The 21,333-nt window shown below is 33.9% G+C and overlaps 2 protein-coding genes across 2 annotated transcripts; one reads left to right on the top strand and one right to left on the bottom strand.

Annotated features, from left to right (window-relative positions):
- Positions 1-8,218: 8,218 nt before the first annotated feature.
- LOC133825015 (uncharacterized) lies at positions 8,219-9,024 on the bottom strand. The gene is made up of 3 exons (XM_062258018.1): positions 8,938-9,024; positions 8,787-8,894; positions 8,219-8,549 (listed from the first exon to the last, which is right to left on the bottom strand). The coding sequence occupies exons 1-3, from the start codon at positions 9,022-9,024 to the stop codon at positions 8,226-8,228; spliced, it is 519 nt and encodes a 172-aa protein (XP_062114002.1). The 3' UTR covers positions 8,219-8,225.
- A 3,398-nt stretch (positions 9,025-12,422) lies between these two features.
- LOC133825014 (uncharacterized) lies at positions 12,423-13,817 on the top strand. Its single transcript, XM_062258017.1, has 2 exons — positions 12,423-13,334; positions 13,416-13,817. Exons 1-2 carry the CDS (start codon positions 12,423-12,425, stop codon positions 13,815-13,817), a joined length of 1,314 nt encoding a protein of 437 aa, XP_062114001.1.
- The last annotated feature ends 7,516 nt before the right edge of the window (positions 13,818-21,333 follow it).

Genomic DNA, 21,333 nt, shown 5'->3' with positions numbered 1-21,333 from the left:
GGGTTTTACTGGGGAAAGTGCTGCTTTGTATAGTTTGACAGTAGGGGCACCAATGTTGGTTTAACTTGAGGGTATAGACAAATAAGAATTGTTGTGTGGAAGGCTTTAGAAGCTTTATCCTCTAGTTTTGAGAAACGTTTGGGTTTGCTCGAGAATTGATTTGGGTTTGCTCGAGAATTGATTAGTGGATGGTCATAGCTAATTTCATCCTTGATATTATGAAGATGATAAGTCGCGACAAGGTGTTGTGCTAAATAGTTGTGGCAGAAGGATGCCTAGAAGTGGTGAGAAGTGGTACTCAGACCCAAAATGTTGTCATGATGGGTTGGGAGGAATTCAGATAGTGATTTGATAATAGAGATTACTATGAAGTAATTGGAGCTGTGGAGACAAATGAGTTTATGAACTTGGTTTAGAATGGTAAGAAAACGACAGAATATGTCAATAAGTTTGGTTGGTTGGTCAATCCGCTTTGGAAGTTGACAGAGGCAGATGTAGTCGGAAATGATGATTCATTTAAGGATTAAACTCTGGGATGGCCCAGAGCATCAGGGCCGCTCCAATGCATGATATTTTAATCTATGCTTGCGCAGCAGTTAGGGCCAGGTTATTTAAGATATAAGGAATGAGGTATAGAGCGCGAATGTCGTAGGGAAAGAAATGCAGATGACGGTATTTCCATTGTGGGACTTAGTAAGGGTGGATGCTCAGTAATCGAAACAGAAGAACCCCTGATAGTCTATTGCTCCTGGTTTTGACAGGAAGGGGTATAGTTTACAGGTTAGCTGTCAGGACAGTGATGAGGCCTAGTGAAGTTATTTAGTATGCACTAGAAGCAAGAGATGCCATTTGGAAAGATACCAGGTAAGGACACGTTATCTACATGGAATGGTTCTGTACATTAGGGCAGATTAGGGATTGCCCAGGATTAGAGAATGGAAGACTGGAATGCCTTGTTACATTCGAAGCCCGAGGCTAGTTCCTCGGAGGTGACCAGTTGACTTGATATTCCTCGTTCTTTGTTATATAACGAGCTGAAAGGGTTCGGTATTGTGTATCTCCCATCAGAAATTTATATATAAAGTATATGTCTCAAGACTATTGTACGAGGGGCTTGGGATATTAGTACTTGTTGGGGATGAATTAGAAACTTCTAAAAGAATAATTGGAATACAAGTAATAAAGGGGTTCGTAGTGAAAGTGATTGAGCTTGTCATATGAGGGCCTTGTTTTGGCCTGAGTGAGAGCTAATTTGTTAGATAAGGGATAGCCATGGATTGTAAAGGACATCACTTGTAGTATATTAGTTGAACTGAATGGAAACTGAGTTGGTCAGTAGGGACTCAGATGGGTATGTAAGGAGTGGTTTGGTATGCTTCAGGTTTTGGCTATGGACAAATTCGGTATCAGGGGCATTATGAAGAATGGTATTAGTTTGGCAGAAAGAATTATTGGTTCGGTTGAAGAAGTATTTGACTTAGGGATGGATTAGACGGAGCATCGTAACGTGGGTTTCGTTGACATCGCCTGTTAAGGATGAAGAGTTTAAATGCTCGGTTACAAGAAAGGACAATGTCTTTAGGAATTATTACTTGTACCAAGTGGGGTGTGAAGGATTATCAGTAAAGGTTCTTAATTGACTTATGCTTCAACAACACAAGTAAGTTCGACAAGCAGAGAGTACAGGAACGATATGAACAAGTCACATCTAGATTCGTCAAGGATGTGTTGAACTACTTCCCAGTTAGAAGAAGAATGTGAATGACTACTACACTGATGATACTAAGACTGAAGAAGCAAGGTCACAAGTAAGGCTCCAGAAGGTGTTAGCTTCGATGTCTCCAAGGGTATCCAAAGCCACACTACGAGAAGAGAAGGGATCAATTCAATCAGAAGCCACAAATAAATTACTGTAGAATGTCTGAGGAAAAAGAGGCACAATGATACTGGTGGACATGTCATCTACTACCTGAAGTATGTTCGAAGACAGCTACACCAGAGATTGGGATGGCAGAGGAACTTCAAGTTAAGAATGAGTGGATAATTTTGTATTAGATTTTTAGAGGACCGAATAAGGATTGGTTAACATCCTGTGGTATAGGAATCCGTGTGTAATGGATGGATACGAAAGGGTAGTATGAAGGACCTTGTCTTTGTTTAAAACATGAAACTGTAAATGGTACATCAAAGGCTGAGACGCGCCCAAATATAGACTGAAGGGATGATGGTTTGTGCCTCATGGCAGGGGAAAGAATGGGAACATTACGTTAACAGTGAATGCATAGCGTAAGGGATTTGAGCGCTTGGTCATTTGTAGAGGAATAACCCTTAGACCAAGATCTGTTAAGATTTATTCCGTGATTCATGTTAGAAACCCTTGTCTGTACAAGGGGAAAATTAATTTGGAAGATGATCTCTTACTTAGGAAGGTCTATGTCGGTTGGATAGGATGCCATAGATTACAACAAGGTAGGACAAGGTAACGATTGAGATTGATATAACACCTATGATGGGTTGTGGACAGATATATATATCTTTATGGACAATGAAATTCAGAAAGAGGATCTTGTGAGAATGGTTAAGAATCCTACCATCGTAGTATGAATTAAAAGATGAAGATCAAATGAGTGATCCGATGGAATCTGGTGTCGAGATGGAGATCCTAAATGAACATTGTACTACCACCTTAGGCATATTGTAACTAGGAAGTTTAAATGGATGATAAGATTTCAAATTCATCTAATGGAAGGTAAAATGATATAGTGGTGGATCGTAAGAATGGACCACATTAGACTACAAGTAAGATGATTGGACATGGAAGGTTGTAACTCAAAAGATTGAGTTAACACACTTTGGTTCGAGTGAATGGGTGACGTAGCATGATAATTGATAGTGCCAGGTTGAGACCCTTAAATTTTCCAAGATCTAGAAAGGAAATAGAGAACGAAGGGAATAAGGTTGGAACCTAGAATTGTTGGTTGTCTACAGATAGAATGGTAACCTGAAGAATTAATGGTTATTTTAAGGAATTATGCATTGAATGTGCAAGTGTTTGGGATATTAAGAAAAGTATAGTCCCTTGACGAAACAGTCACAGTGATGAATGCCAAATTACGGCTAGGGTGACACGGCATAAGATATGGTAAGATAGAAAGCAAGAGATACTGGGTCTAGGTGACACTACAACAATATTGAGTATATATTACATTGAAGTATAGCATATTTTTAAAAATGCTATTATTAATGGGGATTAAAATTAACACGGCTGATGAATAGTGGGGATTAAATTTTTTTGGCGCCATATGACTAAAATCCAGGCGGCAAAAATTCCCTCTCTTTCAGCCTTCGAAGCCCTTTCTCAGCCTCTCTCTCAGCCTTCTCAGCCTTCAAAGCCCTCTCTCAGCCTCTCTCTCAGCCTTCGAAGCCCTCTCTCAGCCTTTCTCTCACTCACGAAGCCCTCTCCGCCCTCTCCGCCCTCATGAAGACTCACCGCCCTCAACTCATCTCTGCCTCCGCCCTCACCGAAGTCTCTCCGCCCTCACCAAAGTCTCTGCCTGACGAAGCTTTCCATTTCTAAGGTGAGAGTAAAACTCATTATTCCAGGTGATCCATGTTTACCCTGTTTTTGTGGTGGATGTTCCACTAATCACCTTATCTCATTCTTCAAATTTTTTTTTTGCCCATCCCCAGATTGCACCTTTCGATATTGAGTTTTCAGTGACACACAAGGAACTTGACTTCTCTCATTTGCTGGTTAGTTCCTCCAGTGCTACAAGTATATAATTTTTTTTAAATTCTTAAATTTCTTTAGAACTCTGTTTAGTTCTTAGTTCAGCAAGCTCTTGAATATTTTTTTGCCGATGATATCAGCTTTGATGCTTTAAGGGAAGAATAAATGATAACCTTGTGGAGATGAACAAATTACATGAGAGAAATCTATGAGATACATAGACTAGTGCATGGAAGTTTATGACAATAGAGTTGAACCATTTTGAAATGCCTGAAAGTTCAAGTGTTTACAATTTCAAGCCCCTAGTTATTCATCGAGTAGTATTGAATCTGTAAGTATATTTGGTTTAAACTGAAATTACTCAACTTTATCCATGAGCAAGATAGATATTTCTAGTTGTTGATTTCTCTAAATGGGGATCTTATGTCAGAATTTGCTTCAAGTTTCTTCACTGCAATGGGACTATTCACATTCTCACTCAGATAGCTAGAGTGTTCATCCTCAGTAGAGGGCATTGTTGTCTGTAACAGATCCATTAGTTGTTTGTCTGAACTGGAGATCTCACCAATCTTGTCACTCAACCCCTCAACCAATCCCAACAAGTTTTCTCTTTCTGATGATAACTTAGTGACATCTTCAAGTAAGTTTCTTCTCTCACTCTTGAGCTCATCAATCAAAGCATCTGACTCTTTCAGCTTTGTCTAGAATTGAAACCCCATATTCTTCATTTCCAACTCTTTTGCCTCCAATTCTGCTTCAACTTTAACTGCTTGCCTCTTCAAAACACACATGGAGTTTTGCTGTAGTTCTAGTTTCTGCTTTACATTATGGATGTCATCCTCAAGTTCAGCAATCTGTTCTTTCTGCTACAATTCTTGAGAGCAAAACTTGCTCCAGCCATTCAACTTCTTTCTGGAGCTGCTCTAGGATCTTATCCTTCTCTCTTATCGTTTGGAGAAAGCTTGCTTTCTCTGACTCCAAGGACATGGCTGTTTTCATCTCAGCTGAGTTAGCAGCAGCTTCTCTTGTTTTGAGATTCTGCTCTAGTAACTCCACCTGGTGCCACTACAATAAAAAAGTATTTTAGCTACTCAAAAATTGGTAGTCATTAACATATTTTTGGTTAATTTTACATACAAAGAAAGGACTCTTTTGGAAACTTTAGTAATGGAGTATAAAAAATAGACAATATATATATACCTCCTTTAATGCGCTGACAAGCTGAGCCTTTTCTTTGCTTTTCTCATTGAACAGGTCTAATGCTTCTTTATATTCTTTCTCCTGCAAATTCAAACAAAATAGCATTCATTTACATCATAAAATATATACATATATCTCTGGAATTGATTCAAAATAAGGATTATTATCATATAATCTAAGATTGGTGAGTTTAATTTGCAAATATTGTTTCACCTTTTTCTGGCAGCTCTGTCCAAGAGGCTTTAGCTCTCGATTCGCCATGTCGATTCTCTTCCTCACATTTGCAACTTCCTTCCTCAATGGATCTTGCATTTCTTCTAGTTGCTGCATAATTAACATTCCAATTTCCACCATTTAAAAAACATTATGTTCAAATTTTCTCATATATATATTTCTAACATCTCTAGACTTGACCAAAGTTGTCACAAAAGCACAATTGACTTCATTACTGTGAGGAACTAAATTGACTTTTCTTGAAGGAAATACAAAAGCTGAGAAACAAACAAGTCAGCAAATAACAAAGCTAGAATCTGTGAAAGACTTGGGATCCATTTTGATATGATTATATTGTATTTTCATTATATGACATGTATAGAGATTAGTGAACTTACTTCCCAAATCCTAGCTAAGCGTTTAGTTTCTTCTTCAGCTCGGCCTAACTGAAGCTCAACCTTTTCCTTGACCTCCATCTTCCTTCTCTCAATCTCTTCCTCTCTAGCTTGAAAAGTTGAAATGGCCAATCTTGATATCTCCTGATGATCATTATCATCATCTTTGATCAAATTACATAATTTTATTAATAAAATAAATTAAATGTTGTTTTACTAATAAAATTTGGTGGCAAAATATTTCAAAATTGGTTTCCATGACCTTGCCCAATCCATTGTTTCTTCACTCTTTCTAGTCAATGGAAATGAGGTCCTCAGTTATTCAGTATCAGAAAGCAGTAGAAAGAATTAATCAAATTATCTTTGCTAAATTGATTATGCCTTGACGAAACATTGATGTAGACTCATTATAGCAAAATTAATTTAAGCTTTTAATTTACCAATAACAAAATGAGCTTTTAGACATGTATTCCTCTTATCAGAACATTGAGAATATACAATTCTATGTAAAAATAAACATTGTACTAACAGTTTCCAACAAAATATATCATAAGAAACTATTAACTTGGAATATTCTAAAATTAGTTATCAGCATTCTTGCAGTACAAATTATTTGCTGTTAAATAACATAAAATTCCCAACATTATGTTTAAACTAAATCCTTGCTCAACAAGCTAAATCACACATAAGAAGCTTGAAATTGCATAACTCCAGGTCTTAAACTAATCATAATTTTAGGCCCCCAATTTTGATATATACATACACATAGCTTCTGAACATCAAATCCCAATTGGTGTACTCAAGTATAATTTCACCCAAAAAAGTTCATTCATCTAAAGCTCCATACTATACCACCCATCCATAGTAATATTGAAAAGGAAAGTTAAACAAATAAAACAGCAAAGTTTTGCGTTCAATGAAACCTACTTTAACCACATTTGCTGGAGTAAAAATTCAATTAGGATGGTAACACCTAACCTGGAAGAACAACTTCAAATTTCTACCAATAGCAATGTCTCGTGCAATCAATAATGCTTGATTAGCCCACACCCGTAGTACATCAGCAGCCATCACAACAGAGTTTTCAGAAATTTCTAAATCAGGAAGAGGAGGCAAAGGTCTGCAAACAGAGTAAAATCATTTCTCACTATGAGAATAGAATAAATCATCACCATCCTGGAAACTTTTTTAAACATTTCTCACCACTTATATTAATGGATACCATTCCTAAGTTTCTAAAACTAGATACATCTTGTAATTATGTCTTCGTAGAAATGCTGATTTCAGTCATCTAAAGCTCTGAACAAAATAAATCAGCACCCTATCTTGAAAACTTACTTTACACCACGTAAATTGATGGATGTCATTTTAAAAGCTACTTGTATCTACTAATCAATATGTGTAGCTTCTTATTTCTTCCAACAAAACGATGGTTCCCATAAATTAAAATATTAATCTAGTAGAGCCATAACTATCTAAAGATGAGTGTTGGGCAATTAAGTTATATTCTTGTTGCTTCTTACATGGGTTAGCAAGAAATTCAAGAAGAGTCATCATGAGGGTTCGAAGGTTGAACATAATTGTATTATTATATAATTATTATATAGAATCCCAACTAAAATTTTAGTATTATTATATAATAAATCAAACTCAGCTAATCATATGATTTAAGTTTATATATTTTGCTTATAGAATATTTTTAATTTATATAAGCTCCTCACATTCACAGTGTGCATATATGTTAGCATGCAAAGTTATGACTTACATGGTTGAACATAATTGTGACATGACTTTTTGATTTATTGGGTTCTCTACACAAGTTTCTAAATTTCTTTAACTCTTTCAGAAATTCAGAATTGGAGGGAACTTTATTTGCAGCAGTTTGCAAGAGGTATGTTTTCTTTTATTTTTGTTAAAATACTTTGCAAATGTTAGAGGAGTTTGAATATCTTAGATATTCATCCATAGTGAAGTAGGTTCTGAGATTATTATTATTGTGTGCTGCGGTGATAACGGAAGGTTGAGAACTTGTGTGTATTAGTGAAGTAGGTTCTGAGAAATTTGTGTGCTGCGGCGAGATAAGGAAGAAAACTTGTGTGTTGATTGAATATTTTGAATTGATAATGATTGATGGTTGGTTAATAAATATGCCTAGAATGTTTTCTGATTTTCTGTTAGTTATTTGATGTATATCTAATAAACTTCAAAAACCATAGAAATTTGAAAGTAGAATCGAAACCCATGTGGGGAAAATCGAAACCATAGAAATTTAGTCATCAATCAACTAAATATAGAGTGAACTTGAAAAATCTTAAGGTGAACTAAAACCATAATCCATAACTGCTTAAAATAACTCCTTTTATACTTTGCATCTTTGTTATTACAATAATAAAATACATTTAATCACATTGTAGAAAAATCAGCAAAAATAAAAATCAAATAATCACATTTAAATATGATATAGGAAAACATGGCTACCTTTACTTATCAAAACAAAAAAGGAACACAAGAGTCTTATCCTCCATCCCTTAGCTCAAGAGTCTCGTACACTCATAGTTAAACAAAATCAGAAACATACCAAGTTGGGAGAACTAAAAATTGGTGACTGCTTGAACCAAAAAGAAACAGGTCACAGATCTTAAGAAATGAAAAAGTTATAACCAAAAAGAAGAAAACAGAAACTATATTCAATGTTCAGCAGGATTCAAACTATTTATGTTAACCACAAAAGAGATATATACCATTAATTCTGAAGCTACTCCTTTTAGCATTATAACAACCTCCCTTCTAGGTTCCTCAGTTGATGATAAAAATTTATACCGATCAACATTTTTTATTTTCAGCTTTAGTGATGGATTTTTGTATTTTTTACTTAATACATGCCAGACTGCAGTCACACGAATTTTATCTCCAGAAACTGCGTTCCCCAAGGGCCATCTCAGTCCACCGTTAACTTCTCTATCTAAAATAGCTGAATCAATCAATTCCTTAATGCCTTGCAGTTCATCATCCTGCAAAAGCACATAGAATGTATTCTTAGAAATCAACTTCATGACATAATTACCAGATATTTCTCATGTTCTAAACATCAAGTTTTAGCCTTTTCTGGTGGGGTCATTTGGTAAATACAAATGATATTTAACAATAATGGTACCTTCATCAGAGAGAAAGATCTCAAACTTTTGAATTCTATAATAGTAGGTGCATGGATATATAGGTACATCAGCACTTGAATAGAGAGAACTTACAGTAAGTGTAGTAACATGTCTTCTGGTGCATAGATCCAGCCTCATGTCCAAATCTTTTTCAAGGCAAGATATGTCCCTGAGCATGTGCCGCACATAAGCACGTTTAATCTAAAACAAAAATATGGTCACTGTTAGTCTCAATAAGTCTAACCCCATAAAAACCAGAAATCTGTATATGCTCACTAACAAAATATAAGAAGTGGTTAGATGGGAAGCCCAAAAATCTTATGCATCGCATTGCTGTAGCCTCCTTGGCAGCTGCTGTCTATGGTATTTGGTGTAATAGAAATTCCTGTTTTTTTGCTCATAGTTTAGATAGTATGATTAAAATGAGTTTGAAAGCTAGATTTCTTGGTAGTTTGAGTCAAAAGATTCTGGACAAGAATAGAGCTCTTGCTGAGTTTGTTAGGAAGTTGTGAGCTGGTGTTGTATGCTGCTCTGTTTCTGAACTTGTTGATGTAATCAGTGTTTTGGTGCAATATATTTCCTTTTTCGATCAAAAATATATATATATAACGTAGGAAGAAAAAACTTGCCTCGTATATTTGAAGTTTTGCATCTTCTTTTAGTACCCTACAATTGCAAAAAATATCTTCTCCTGATTGATTGAAATCAGAAAGCTACAAGGAAGAAAGGAAAAAAGAAGAAGAAGTAGAAAGAAAGAAAGAAACATGTTACAAATTTGATTGGCAGTTAACTTAATTCATACTTTGCCTAAAGAAAGAAAAAATGGAATAAGGAACACTAGCTTACAAACACATGATATGCTTCTTTGTCTCACAGTTTTTTAATGAGATGAAGCTTATTTATATTTATATATATATGGGCCTTAGCCTTATTTGAATTAGTTGCCAAAAAAAAAAGAACTGTTTGAAAACAATTGGAGGTTTTTTCTCAGCTTTTTTTCTCTGTTTTCACTCTTCTTCTCTTGAGTTTTTTTTCTTCCACACAATACCCAACTAGCTTTATAAGACAGCTGGAACTTTAACTTTCTAAATTTCTTTAACTCTTTCAGAAATTCAGAATTGGAGGGAACTTTATTTGCAGCAGTTTGCAAGAGGTATGTTTTCTTTTATTTTTGTTAAAATACTTTGCAAATGTTAGAGGAGTTTGAATATCTTAGATATTCATCCATAGTGAAGTAGGTTTTGAGATTATTATTATTGTGTGCTGCGGTGATAACGGAAGGTTGAGAACTTGTGTGTATTAGTGAAGTAGGTTCTGAGAAATTTGTGTGCTGCGGCGAGATAAGGAAGAAAACTTGTGTGTTGATTGAATATTTTGAATTGATAATGATTGATGGTTGGTTAATAAATATGGCTGGAATGTTTTCTGATTTTCTGTTAGTTATTTGATGTATATCTAATAAACTTCAAAAACCATAGAAATTTGAAAGTAGAATCGAAACCCATGTGGGGAAAATCGAAACCATAGAAATTTAGTCATCAATCAACTAAATACAAAGTGAACTTGAAAAATCTTAAGGTGAACTAAAACCATAATCCATAACTGCTTAAAACAACTAAAGATATGTGTTGTGTGTGTGTGTACAAGTATAACTTAACTAGCTTCCATTTATCTTTTAGATCTTTTCTCCCTCACAAAGCTGGCATAATTAAAGTCATCACCTATTTCAGAAGGCTGCTAATGGAGTTTGTAGAGATAAATAAGAAAGAACTATTATAGAATTAGAATAGAATACTAGTACAGATAAAATATGTATCTATTTAGTTGTATCAACTCAGATGAGGATTAAATTTCATCGAATCGATACCACATCATACTTTATCACTTTTCTACTCAACAACATAAACTACACTCACACATAATATCCTACCACATCATACTTTAGTCACTACTAATTCTCATCAAATATTCTAAACTACAACAAATCATCACTATTTTGTTTATTCCAAATACATAAACCATCAGCCACCAACACCTGAGTTCACAATACTCACTCTAATTCTTAATTATTAATCCTAATACAATATATGATATTTATCAAACTTACAATTAAATGAATATATTCCCTTCAATTAAAAGCGTATTACATTTTTTTTTTTTAAAGTTCAACTAAAAATATTTCTATTCTCTTTTTTTTTTTCCTCATCTCCCCTCTCTATCCTTTTTCCTTAAAAATGTAAATGGAGAGGGGTATGAACATTTTTTTTTTCTAATCTAAAATTATACTTATCATGCATTATAATTTATGATAAGGAGGCTTTGAATATTCCTATCAGACCCAAACCTTTCTTTCTTTTCTTTATCTTTTTGTTTTTGAAAACATTCCTTCAAAATTCTTTCTGAGAAAACAAAAAAATAATTTTGCTATTCATTTTATCTGTTTCTTATTTTACGAAATACATATGAAAATATTTTCTTCATTTTTTATACTTGTTTTCTTTCCTCAACAAAATTCAAGATTCATATCAGTCTTGGTATATCTTGACTTTCATTCTCCCAGGAAAATTTCATTTAAAAAAAAAAGCTTTATATATATTTTTAGGCGTTTGATAAGTTTTTTTGACACAAATGAAACATGTATGATGAAGCCATAGTGAGTGTACTTGTAAATTTAATTCAAATTCATACACACATACATGCATACATGTAAATCTAACAAGTGAAAGAAAGTTGATAAAAGTTTACAGTTATGATTACTAGCACAACTTGCTTTAAACCTTCACGCATTATTTAGATAAGGTAACACTGAAATTCATAATATGTAAACAGAACACAACTCAGCTTAAACACCATTTCCTCCATCTCAGATGTAGGAAATGGTAGATATACTGATATATATCAGATGATGTGGGTTCAGTTGAGACAAAATAATCACTTGCAAGGGGTGAATGTGCAGTTGACAGTACCATGACCCGAATTGGACAAACATATACTAACTCCTTACCATCATAAATTTTATCACTTTTAACCATAAATAAAAAATAAGTAGGATAGAAAAAAGAATAGACAAAAAGAAGGAAACTGAGGCTTTTTAGTACTTTTAATTACTTATGGTTATAAAATTCAGAACTAAATAATGGGTTTATATGAATAATAAATTAGAAAAGTTCCTTCATTTTTCTTTCCTATCCATAGATCGATGAACCAAAACCCATATACTAACTCCTTTATTTCCCTCATCAGAAGCTCCCTCAAACTACCATATTGAAATAGATATCAAATTCTTGAACTGACAATACTCTTTATATATATATATGTAAATATATATAATATTTCTTTGAGATGAGGATTGGAAATGCCAGAATTATCTCAAGTTTAGCAATAAGACTAAATAAACAGCTTAAATTCATTTCTGAACTCAAAATCAAGTAATTTTAAAAATCAAATCATATAGTATATTTTGGTTGATACAATTTTGTATTTACCATTACATAGACTTATCAAAATTTTGCTTTTTGCTGGTTAGAACAGGACAACTAAATTGGTGATCATGTTGGATAAAAATTGGCTACGCTTCAATAGGTAATAAGAATTAGGGATTTAATTAGTGCTAGCTTAGTAAAATTAGTAACTTACTGTATTTGTTACTAATATATTATAAATATGAACTTGTCTTTGAATTGTAGAGCCTCGGATGAGTATAGAGAAGGCGCTAAGAATTTTGTAGAAATGTCAGAAAAGCTAGCTGGTTATCCAGAAAAGTTATTGTGTCCATGCAAAGTTTGTCGAAACTTAAGTCACCAATGTATTAACATTTTGTATGAACACTTAGTCATTTATGGGATTGATCCAACATACAAAATCTGGTTTCATCATGGGGAAGAATTATCAAGAGATGATGATGTAGAGACAATGGAAACATTTGATTCTTACAACTTGTTTAGGGCTACAAATATTGATGGTTGTGATTTTGAAAGTCATCTAGAAGGTCATGATGACACTTTTATGGAAAAAATAGAAGATGCAGACACTCCATTATATCCACAATGCACTAAATATACTAAGTTATCGTCAATTGTTGCATTGTATAAGGTTAAAACTACCAATGGATGGTCTGACAAAAGTTTTGATGAATTGTTAAGACTTTTGAATGATATGTTTCCTTTAGATAATATGATCCCCAAGTCTATGTATGAGGTTCGAAAATTTCTTCGATTATTTGATTTAGGATATGAAAAGATTCATGCGTGTGTTAATGATTGCTGTTTGTTTAGAAAAGATAAAGAAAACTTGCAAGAATGTCCAACATGTGGAACCTCACGTTGGATGTCAGATAAGCTGACTAAAAAGGTTCGACATGGTGTCCCAGCAAAAGTTTTGAGGTACTTTCCTATAATCCCTAGGTTGAAACGGATGTTCATGTCTAAAAGAATTTCAAAGGAATTAAGATGGCATCACAACAATAAAAGTTGCGATGGAAAAATGCGTCACCCAGTGGATTCAGCAGCATGGGAGCTAGTCAATGATAAATGGCCATCATTTTCAAATGAAGAGAGAAATATTAGAATTGACCTTTCCACAGATGGATTTAACCCATTTAGTAATTTAAGTTCTAAGTATAGTGTTTGGCCTGTTTTGTTGGTCATGTACAACTTACCCCCATGGTTGTGCATGAAACAGGAGAATATTTTATTATCAATGTTAATTCCAGGACCTAAACAGCCTGGGAATGATATTGATATATACTTAGAACCCCTCGTAGAGGACTTGAAATTATTATGGAATGAGGCTGTTGATGCTCATGATGCATTGGACAACACAAATTTCAAGTTGCGGGCTATTTTGATGTGGACAATCCAAGATTTTCCAGCATACGGGAACCTTGCTGGTTGTAAAAATAAGGGATGTTTTAGTTGTCCCCTATGTGGTTATGGTACTCATTCAGAGTGGCTAAAACATAGTGGGAAGTTTTCATATCGAGGTCATCGGAAATTTCTTAAAGAAGACCATCCATTTCGGAGTAAAAGAAGTTGGTTTGATGGAAAAGTTGAGCATGGAAATCCCCCAAGAATCATGAATGGGACTACAATTGCTGAACACCTTAAAGATTTTGTGAATGTTTGAGGAAAATCCACTTCAAAGAAAAGGAAACAAAATGATTCAAAAGAAATGTGGAAAAAACGATCCATATTTTTTCAGTTACCTTATTGGAAGGTTAGCACATTCTTACTACTCTAAAAAAATTTTGTGTAAATTATTGTTTTTGGAGGAATTTCATTAGTTATTTCTTTTGCAATTTTTTTAGGAATTGTATGTTCGTCACAATTTGGATGTGATGCACATAGAGAAAAATGTTTGTGAAAGCATCTGTAATACATTGCTAGATGTTGCTGGAAAAAGTAAAGATGGACTAAAAGCTCGCTTGGATTTGCAACATATGGGTATTAGGAGTGCATTACACCCACAAGAGAAGGGGACTATAACCTATCTTCCTGCAGCTTTACACACACTATCAAAGCTTGAGAAAGAATTATTTTGTAAAAGGTTGTTCTCATTGAAAGTACCTGATGGATATAGTTCAAATATTCGAAATTGTGTTTCAATGGAACAATGCAAGCTCATGGGCCTTAAGTCACACGATTGCCACATTTTGATGCAACAATTACTACCGGTGGCTATAAAAGGATTGATGCCATTGGGTCCAAGAGATGCTATAATAAGATTATGCACGTTCTTTAATCGAATATGTCAACGTGTTCTTGATAGAGAAAGCATAATGACATTAGAAAATGATGTTATTGAAACTTTATGCTTACTAGAGAGATTCTTTCCACCATCATTTTTTGATGTCATGATTCACTTAGTGGTTCATTTCGGACGAGAAGCACGACTATGTGGACCAGTCCAATTTCGATGGATGTATCCATTTGAGAGGTGAATCACTAAGACTTAATTGTTTTGTTTATTCTTATTAGTTTATGTGAACATTCTATTAATGATGAGCAATTGTGTGATTAATAGACGCATGAAGATATTGAAAGATTATGTCAGAAATCGAGCAAGGCCTGAAGGTTGTATTGCAGAGTGTTATCTTGCAGATGAGTGTGTGAGCTTTTGTAATGAATTCACTGACCATTCAATTGAACTAAACACAAAAGAAGGTCGAAATGAAGAGTGGTCAAATGATGTGATACTTGAAGGTCGTCCAATTTCTAGGAGGAAAGAAATTGTATTGACAGATGAGTTGTTAGAAATTGCACATCGATACATTCTGTTAAATACATCTGTTGTGGAGCCTTTTCTAGAGTAAGTGTCTGATATAAGAAATTACTGTTTTTTTTATTAAAAATGTAGTAATACTAACTCATTGGTCCTATAAATTAGGATTCACTTAGAAGAGTTGAAAAAAACAAACAAAATATATGAGAGAAATAGTGGATTACTTTGGAAGAAACATATACAAACTTTTTCAACATGGATGAAGGAAAAGGTAAATTAATGCAAACTAACTGGTTCATATCAGTTGTTTTAAATATCATTAAGAAAATTAACAATGTCATACTATTATTTGTATAGGTTCCTATGCATTCCTCAACTTGTGATGAAACTGATTTGTTGAAATGGCTGGCATATGGACCCAGAAAACATGCTGCTTCTTACACTGGATATATTATCAATGGTCAAAGATTCCATGTACATGACATTGAGAAGTCCACACAGAATAGTGGTGTCTCAATTGAAGCTACAACTATGTGTAGATCTAGTGCCAAAGATGTATCTCAAGTTCCTAATTTAGTTTCATACTATGGGGTTATAAGAGAGATAATCTTGTTAGATTACTATATAGTTCAGATTCCAATTTTCAAATGTGATTGGGCAAATGTCCCTAACGGTGTTAGGGTGGAGGATAGTCTTACTTTAGTTAATCTACACCAAAGTCAATGGTCTGTTGGTAGAGACCCTTTTATTTTAGCCTCACAAGCTAAACAAGTCTTCTACTCAAGAGAACATGATTCTTCCAATTGGTATGTGGTGATTAGGGCACCCCCTAGAGGTTTTTATGACATGGAAAATTATGATGAGCAAGAATTCATGCCTGTAATGTCTGAAGTTACTGAATCTAGGTTGTATAATGTAGTGGAAGATGAACAATATGTTAGAGATGATTGTGAGGGTATATTAGTTTGATTATTGTTGTGTTTTTTGTAAATTGTAGAAGATGTTGCACTTGACATTCAAAGTTGTAATCAATGGAAATTTCAGTTTATACTTTAGCTCATTAATTTGTTGTTTCTTATTTGTGTATTTTTAGCGAAGAACTCTTGAAAACATGTCTTTGATGCCAAGAATGACTATTTATTTCTTTCTTTCTGACTTTTATTATATGTTTTTTTTGTGATAATTGATAATATGTTGTTATATATGATTTTTGCAACTCATCAAAAATCTTACTAATTATAGAAACGGTTGATCAGAAACTAGTCAAAGAGTTTGCCAAGTACAAGATATGTCACCTCCATCTAAAAAAGGAAAGAGGCCAAAACACATACCTACAGGAAAATTAGTTAAACTCCTCAATGAAAAGAGGAAGAGCTTTAGACTAAATTTGGAAATGGATAAGGTTGTTGAAGAGAGATATACTAAGGATGTGTCTCCAAAGAAAAATACACGTAGAATGATTGTAAGAAATGACTCTTCTGATGAAGAAGAAGTACCCATCTCCCCTGTGACAAGGAGATCTCTTAAAAATCTATTTGAGGTTGAACAACCAATAGACTCCCTTGAAAAAATAGTGAGACCACCTACTAATGACCTAATTTCTCCATTCTTAGCTTCAAAGACAGCCACTAGGGGATCTATTAAAAGAGTGGTTGAAGTAGAAATTAGTCCTTCAAATGACCATGCCATCTCACCAACAGCCACAACAAAATCACAACGCCTACAAATCCCAGAAAACCCAAATGAAACAATTGTTGAAAATTTGCCTGACGAACAAGAACTACCTGAAGAAGTTGTTGCACCTATTACCCAAAAGAGAACTAGAGGCCCTAGTAAAATGAAGTCTATTGCAATAGACAGTGATGGTCGTTTGGAAGTTAAGTTTAACTCAAAGGGACAACCAATAGGTGCAACATCAATATCTTTGTCTTCATTTTTGGGTGCACTTGTTAGAGAAATTGTACCAGTAACAATAAAAGATTGGAGGAAGATTTCTCTAGGAATGAAAGAGGTCTTATGGAAATCTATTCAGGTATATATACTCAGGTTTTATGCATTGAACATGAAATTTGTTGAAATTCATTTACATTAATACTAACCTATTATTAATTTTACTAGGCAAGATATAAGGTTGACAAAGATTGGCAAAAGACCTATATATTCAAAAGTATGGCAGATCTTTGGAGAGCTTCGAAATCAAGGCTAGTTACTAAAATAACAAATGCACCAAATGAAGAAGCAAGATTGAAACTAAAGCCTGATAATATTAAATCTATGAATGAGTGGAAAAGTTTTGTTAAGGAAAAAAATAGTGCTGAGTTTAAGGTATTTTATTCTTAACATCTTATAACCAAATATATTTATGATTAAAATTTATAGTTTAATGTCTCTATTAACTTTATATTCTTAGGCTACAAGCGAGAAATTCAAAAAAATACGGACAAAGCAATTACCCCACACTTGTAGTCGCAAAGGTTATGCAAGATTGATTGATGAGTTGGTAAAGCCAAACATATTTACAGTTGTTTTATTATAGAATTTGGTTTAGATATTTTTTTAATTTATTTTCTTATTTTGATAGATGAACCATAGTGAAACCAATACACCACCTTCTAGAGTTGATGTTTGGACCAAAGCACATAAGAAGAAAAATGGCGAACCAGTAAATTCAGAAGTGGCTGAAGCTTTTGTATACACCTTGCCCTTTCAAAATCATGTGCCTTTAGTTTTAACTTACTCATTTGTTTGAATACATTTATTGATACTATTTATTTTTGAAGGATTTGGTTGAAGAATATAAGAAAGATCCTGCTACGTCTTCAACTACAAGTGTTAATGAAGATATCCTCACAAAAGTCCTTGGTCCTGAAAAAAATTCATACTTGAGAGCTTTCGGAAGAGGAGTTACCCGGTCAAAGTTGCAAATTGTGTCAGAAAGAGATGACCATTTGATAAAGATAGAAGGTCAATGCAAAAATTTGAACGACAAAATGCAACACATGGAACAACTCATTGTTTCTTTAATGAAAAATCAAGTAAGTATTTTGATGCTGAAACTATATTTTCATGTGGCTGAATTGCAATAATAACTAAGATTCATGTTTAATTTTTTGGTTAGTCTTTACTTTTGTATTTTTTTTAATTTTGATGTTGAATTCATGTCTTTCTATCTTACTTGTAAATAGAATACATCTTCTCAGAGCGAGGAGCAATCAAATGTCAATGTTCAATCAAATTCTTATGTTCATTCCACTCAGGTAATTATGATACTAATTATATGAAAATGATAAAATCTAAAACATATAATATTCAATATAAAATCATTTACTGCTGCTGAATTTGTTATATTGATATATTCTTAGAGTGTCAAGAACCACACATTTGGCTCAAAATGCAAAATATTAGATTGGATTGGATCTGGAGAAATTGTTGCAGAAGGTTATTTTATCTCAAGTGACCCAAAGGATGAGGTTCATCATGTTCCTCTTGGGCCTAATGCTATGAAAGTGGGGATAGATCTTGTGAGAAAGAATGATGCATTTCTGTGGAGGCCTTCAACAATTATGTCTACTATAGAAGATGTTGTAGGTAGTATAATTGCATGGCCAGCTGATAAAGTTATAATTAGGTAATTAACGTTTTTTATGTACTCTTTTAGTTTACTATAACTTTAAGTTGAAGCATTACTTATTTAAATTTTGTTGTAGCTAAACAAATGGACTCGCAACAAAGACAAGTGCACAAATGATGATGAATTGAAGGATGGAGCAAGTTTCACGCATGGGTTACTTTTGTGTATCTTGTAATGTTTCTTTTTTTCATTTTTGAAGTAAAAATTGTTCAAGATTATAAAACTTTATTATGTTATGCTTTCAAACTTAAGTTAGAACTAAGATCTCATGAAGTAGACACATTCATGGTTTGAATTAGTTATTGTTTAATGTAATACTTATGGTTTATCAATCTATTGAGAATTACATTTTATGATTAATTTTGAATATTTTTATCAAAATACAATAATGAAAATCTTTTAATTAAAAAAAAAACCATATAAGTATACTTATCAAAATAAAATTTTAAATTTTATTACTATATGTTATGATTTAAAAGCATATTATAAGCGTAAAAAATCGTTATGGTTTATATAATATAACAAACTAAAAATGTTATCAAAATAATCAAATGTAACAGTTGAAAAGTGCTATGAAAAAAATACAAGATTAAACTTCAAATTTATAATAAAAAACTCTATCTAAATGTTATTATTTGAATATTATAGCACCTAAAAATGTGTTATTGAATAGTTTAAGATAACACCGAACATAACATTAAAAAAATGTTATAGAAAAGACTGGACTTTTAATAACATGGGCTACGTTAGCATTTTCAGAAGTGCTATCAATAGTCCCAGATAGCACTTTTTAAGTGTTATGAATACTGTTTTTTCTTGTAGTGTGAAGAAATGAAAGGTAGTGAGTATCATGGTTCTGTATTGGTTCAGGGGAAAACAATGAAGTTATTGGAATTATTAGGGTAGAAGTATCTGCCCATCTTAAAGGACATAAGGATTCGCAGGATTCAAGTATCAGAACAGGAAGTTCCAGGAAGGGAGACTTGTATTTCTCCAAGCATTGCAGACAAGAAAGAGTATTATACCTTGGGAATGAAAGGGGGAGTTTTGACTTCTGACTCAAGAAGGGTTTCGAGATCATACAAAGAACTAGGCTGGGGGCCGACAAGTTAGCCTTACCCCGGTGTGGGTGGTGGCTTATGAGTATTACTAGTGCCAATGACATGACGAGAAAATGACTGCTGATGAGATAAGCAAACCCTGGGGTTTCAGCAGAGTTATTTTGCAAGGAAAGGCTAACGAAATTATAGTTATAAGATAAGATCTTATGGAGCAAGATTTTCACTATATTAAGAGTGTTATTGAATGATAAAAGGTACATAATTGGACTTTTAAGTTATGGTCAGATGTATGAGATTTATTACCTGATGTGTTCGAATAAATTTCGGGGACAAAATTGTAATAAAGAGGGGATAATTGTAACGACCCAAAATTTCTAATAAGGCTTAAGGGCCTTGATTAGTGTGCCAGGGGGGCATAATTGGTATATATGTGAATAAATGATTAAATGAGTGATATGATTAAAGACATGTTTATGAGTATTAAATATGCATGTGGGCCCTGTTTAGCTTATAAGGTCATATTTGTAATTTTGGCCCTTTGAGGGCATAAATAAAATTGTATGTGATAAATTGTTGAGACCACATTATTATGTGGATAAATTTGCAGTATATGGCTCGAGACAGTCATAGTGAGCGGATTGGCTAAATAGTCACGGTGGGGATTTAAACTCGACTTAGGGGAGCCTAGGGGTATTTTCGAGAATTTAGAAAATATATTGGGGATTATTAGATATTGAATAAATAATTGGTAATAAATTGGATGACGGGGTTAATTGGTCGATAATAGGAACATTTGAGTAATTAGTTGGAATTGGGAACGAAATGACTAATTTACCCTTAGATTGATTAATGGACTAAGTGTTATATGGGAGGCCAAAATAGACTTGTCATAATAGGGATATACTCAGAATTATTTGGGGTAAAGGAAGAACATCTTAGAAACAACATAGGCTCTCTTCTCTCTCTATCTCACGAATTCTCTCTCTCTCTGTCTTATGCTTTGAGAATAAGGGAGAAAAAGGCAGGGAATTAGGCCTAAGCTGGACTTGCTTGAAGAAATTGAAGGATTAAGGAGCTGATGAACTTGGGTTTAAAGCTTGGAGATGTCAAGGATGGCTAAGGATTAAAAGCTTGGGAAAAAAAGCTAAGAGTTAAAGCTAGAGGAGACCTTGAGGAAGCTAAGGGGGAAATTAGTGGCTGAAGGATTACGGAAATCAAAGGCTAGAGTTGGGATGGACTAAGATTCAATCCTTGGGTTATAATTATTATGAGGTAAGCTCAAATTTTGTTGTTGGTTATGAGTAATTTGCTTGCTTTTAGTGTTCTTGAGTTTTGAGTTCAAGAGGTGAGTTTGACTAGTGTTTGGGGCTCGAGAGCTTGGATATGGATTTTTGGGGATTTGTTGAAGTTTTTGGGCAAAACTTGGATAGCTTTTGTTGCCTTTTATGAGTAGAGTTGATTTCTATGGTTAATTCTGTGTTTGGAGGTCTTGAGGGATGGATTTTTGGAGCTTTGGCTTGGGGAAATTCAAAGAGAAAACCCAGAATTTAAAATTCTGGTGTCAGTGCTGTTGCACTAGGTTGGGAGTGCTACAACGCTAGGTTGTGATTTTGGGGGCTAGAGTCTTTGTCTCTAGCGCTGTAGCGCCCAATAGGTAGCGTTAGCGCTACTCAGCTTTCAAAACTTGACATTTGGGTACTTTTTAGGGTTTTTGCTCAGGGGCTTGGGG

The sequence above is a fragment of the Humulus lupulus genome, chromosome 3 (genome assembly GCF_963169125.1).
Source record: "Humulus lupulus chromosome 3, drHumLupu1.1, whole genome shotgun sequence".
Taxonomy (NCBI): Eukaryota; Viridiplantae; Streptophyta; class Magnoliopsida; order Rosales; family Cannabaceae; genus Humulus; species Humulus lupulus.
This window is presented reverse-complemented; position numbering and strand designations above follow the sequence as displayed.

Bases quoted from the DNA above. Each gene is read 5' to 3' on its own strand.
- LOC133825015 (XM_062258018.1), bottom strand. From the start codon at position 9,024: ATGCGATGCATAAGATTTTTGGGCTTCCCATCTAACCACTTCTTATAT. The intron at 8,895-8,937 runs GTTAGACTTATT...TTTTTGTTTTAG, and splicing joins AGATTTCTGGTTTTTATGGG to ATTAAACGTGCTTATGTGCG. The intron at 8,550-8,786 runs GTAAGTTCTCTC...GTGCTTTTGCAG, and splicing joins GACATGTTACTACACTTACT to GATGATGAACTGCAAGGCAT.
- LOC133825014 (XM_062258017.1), top strand. From the start codon at position 12,423: ATGTCAGAAAAGCTAGCTGGTTATCCAGAAAAGTTATTGTGTCCATGC. The intron at 13,335-13,415 runs GTCATGTACAAC...GGACCTAAACAG, and splicing joins GTGTTTGGCCTGTTTTGTTG to CCTGGGAATGATATTGATAT.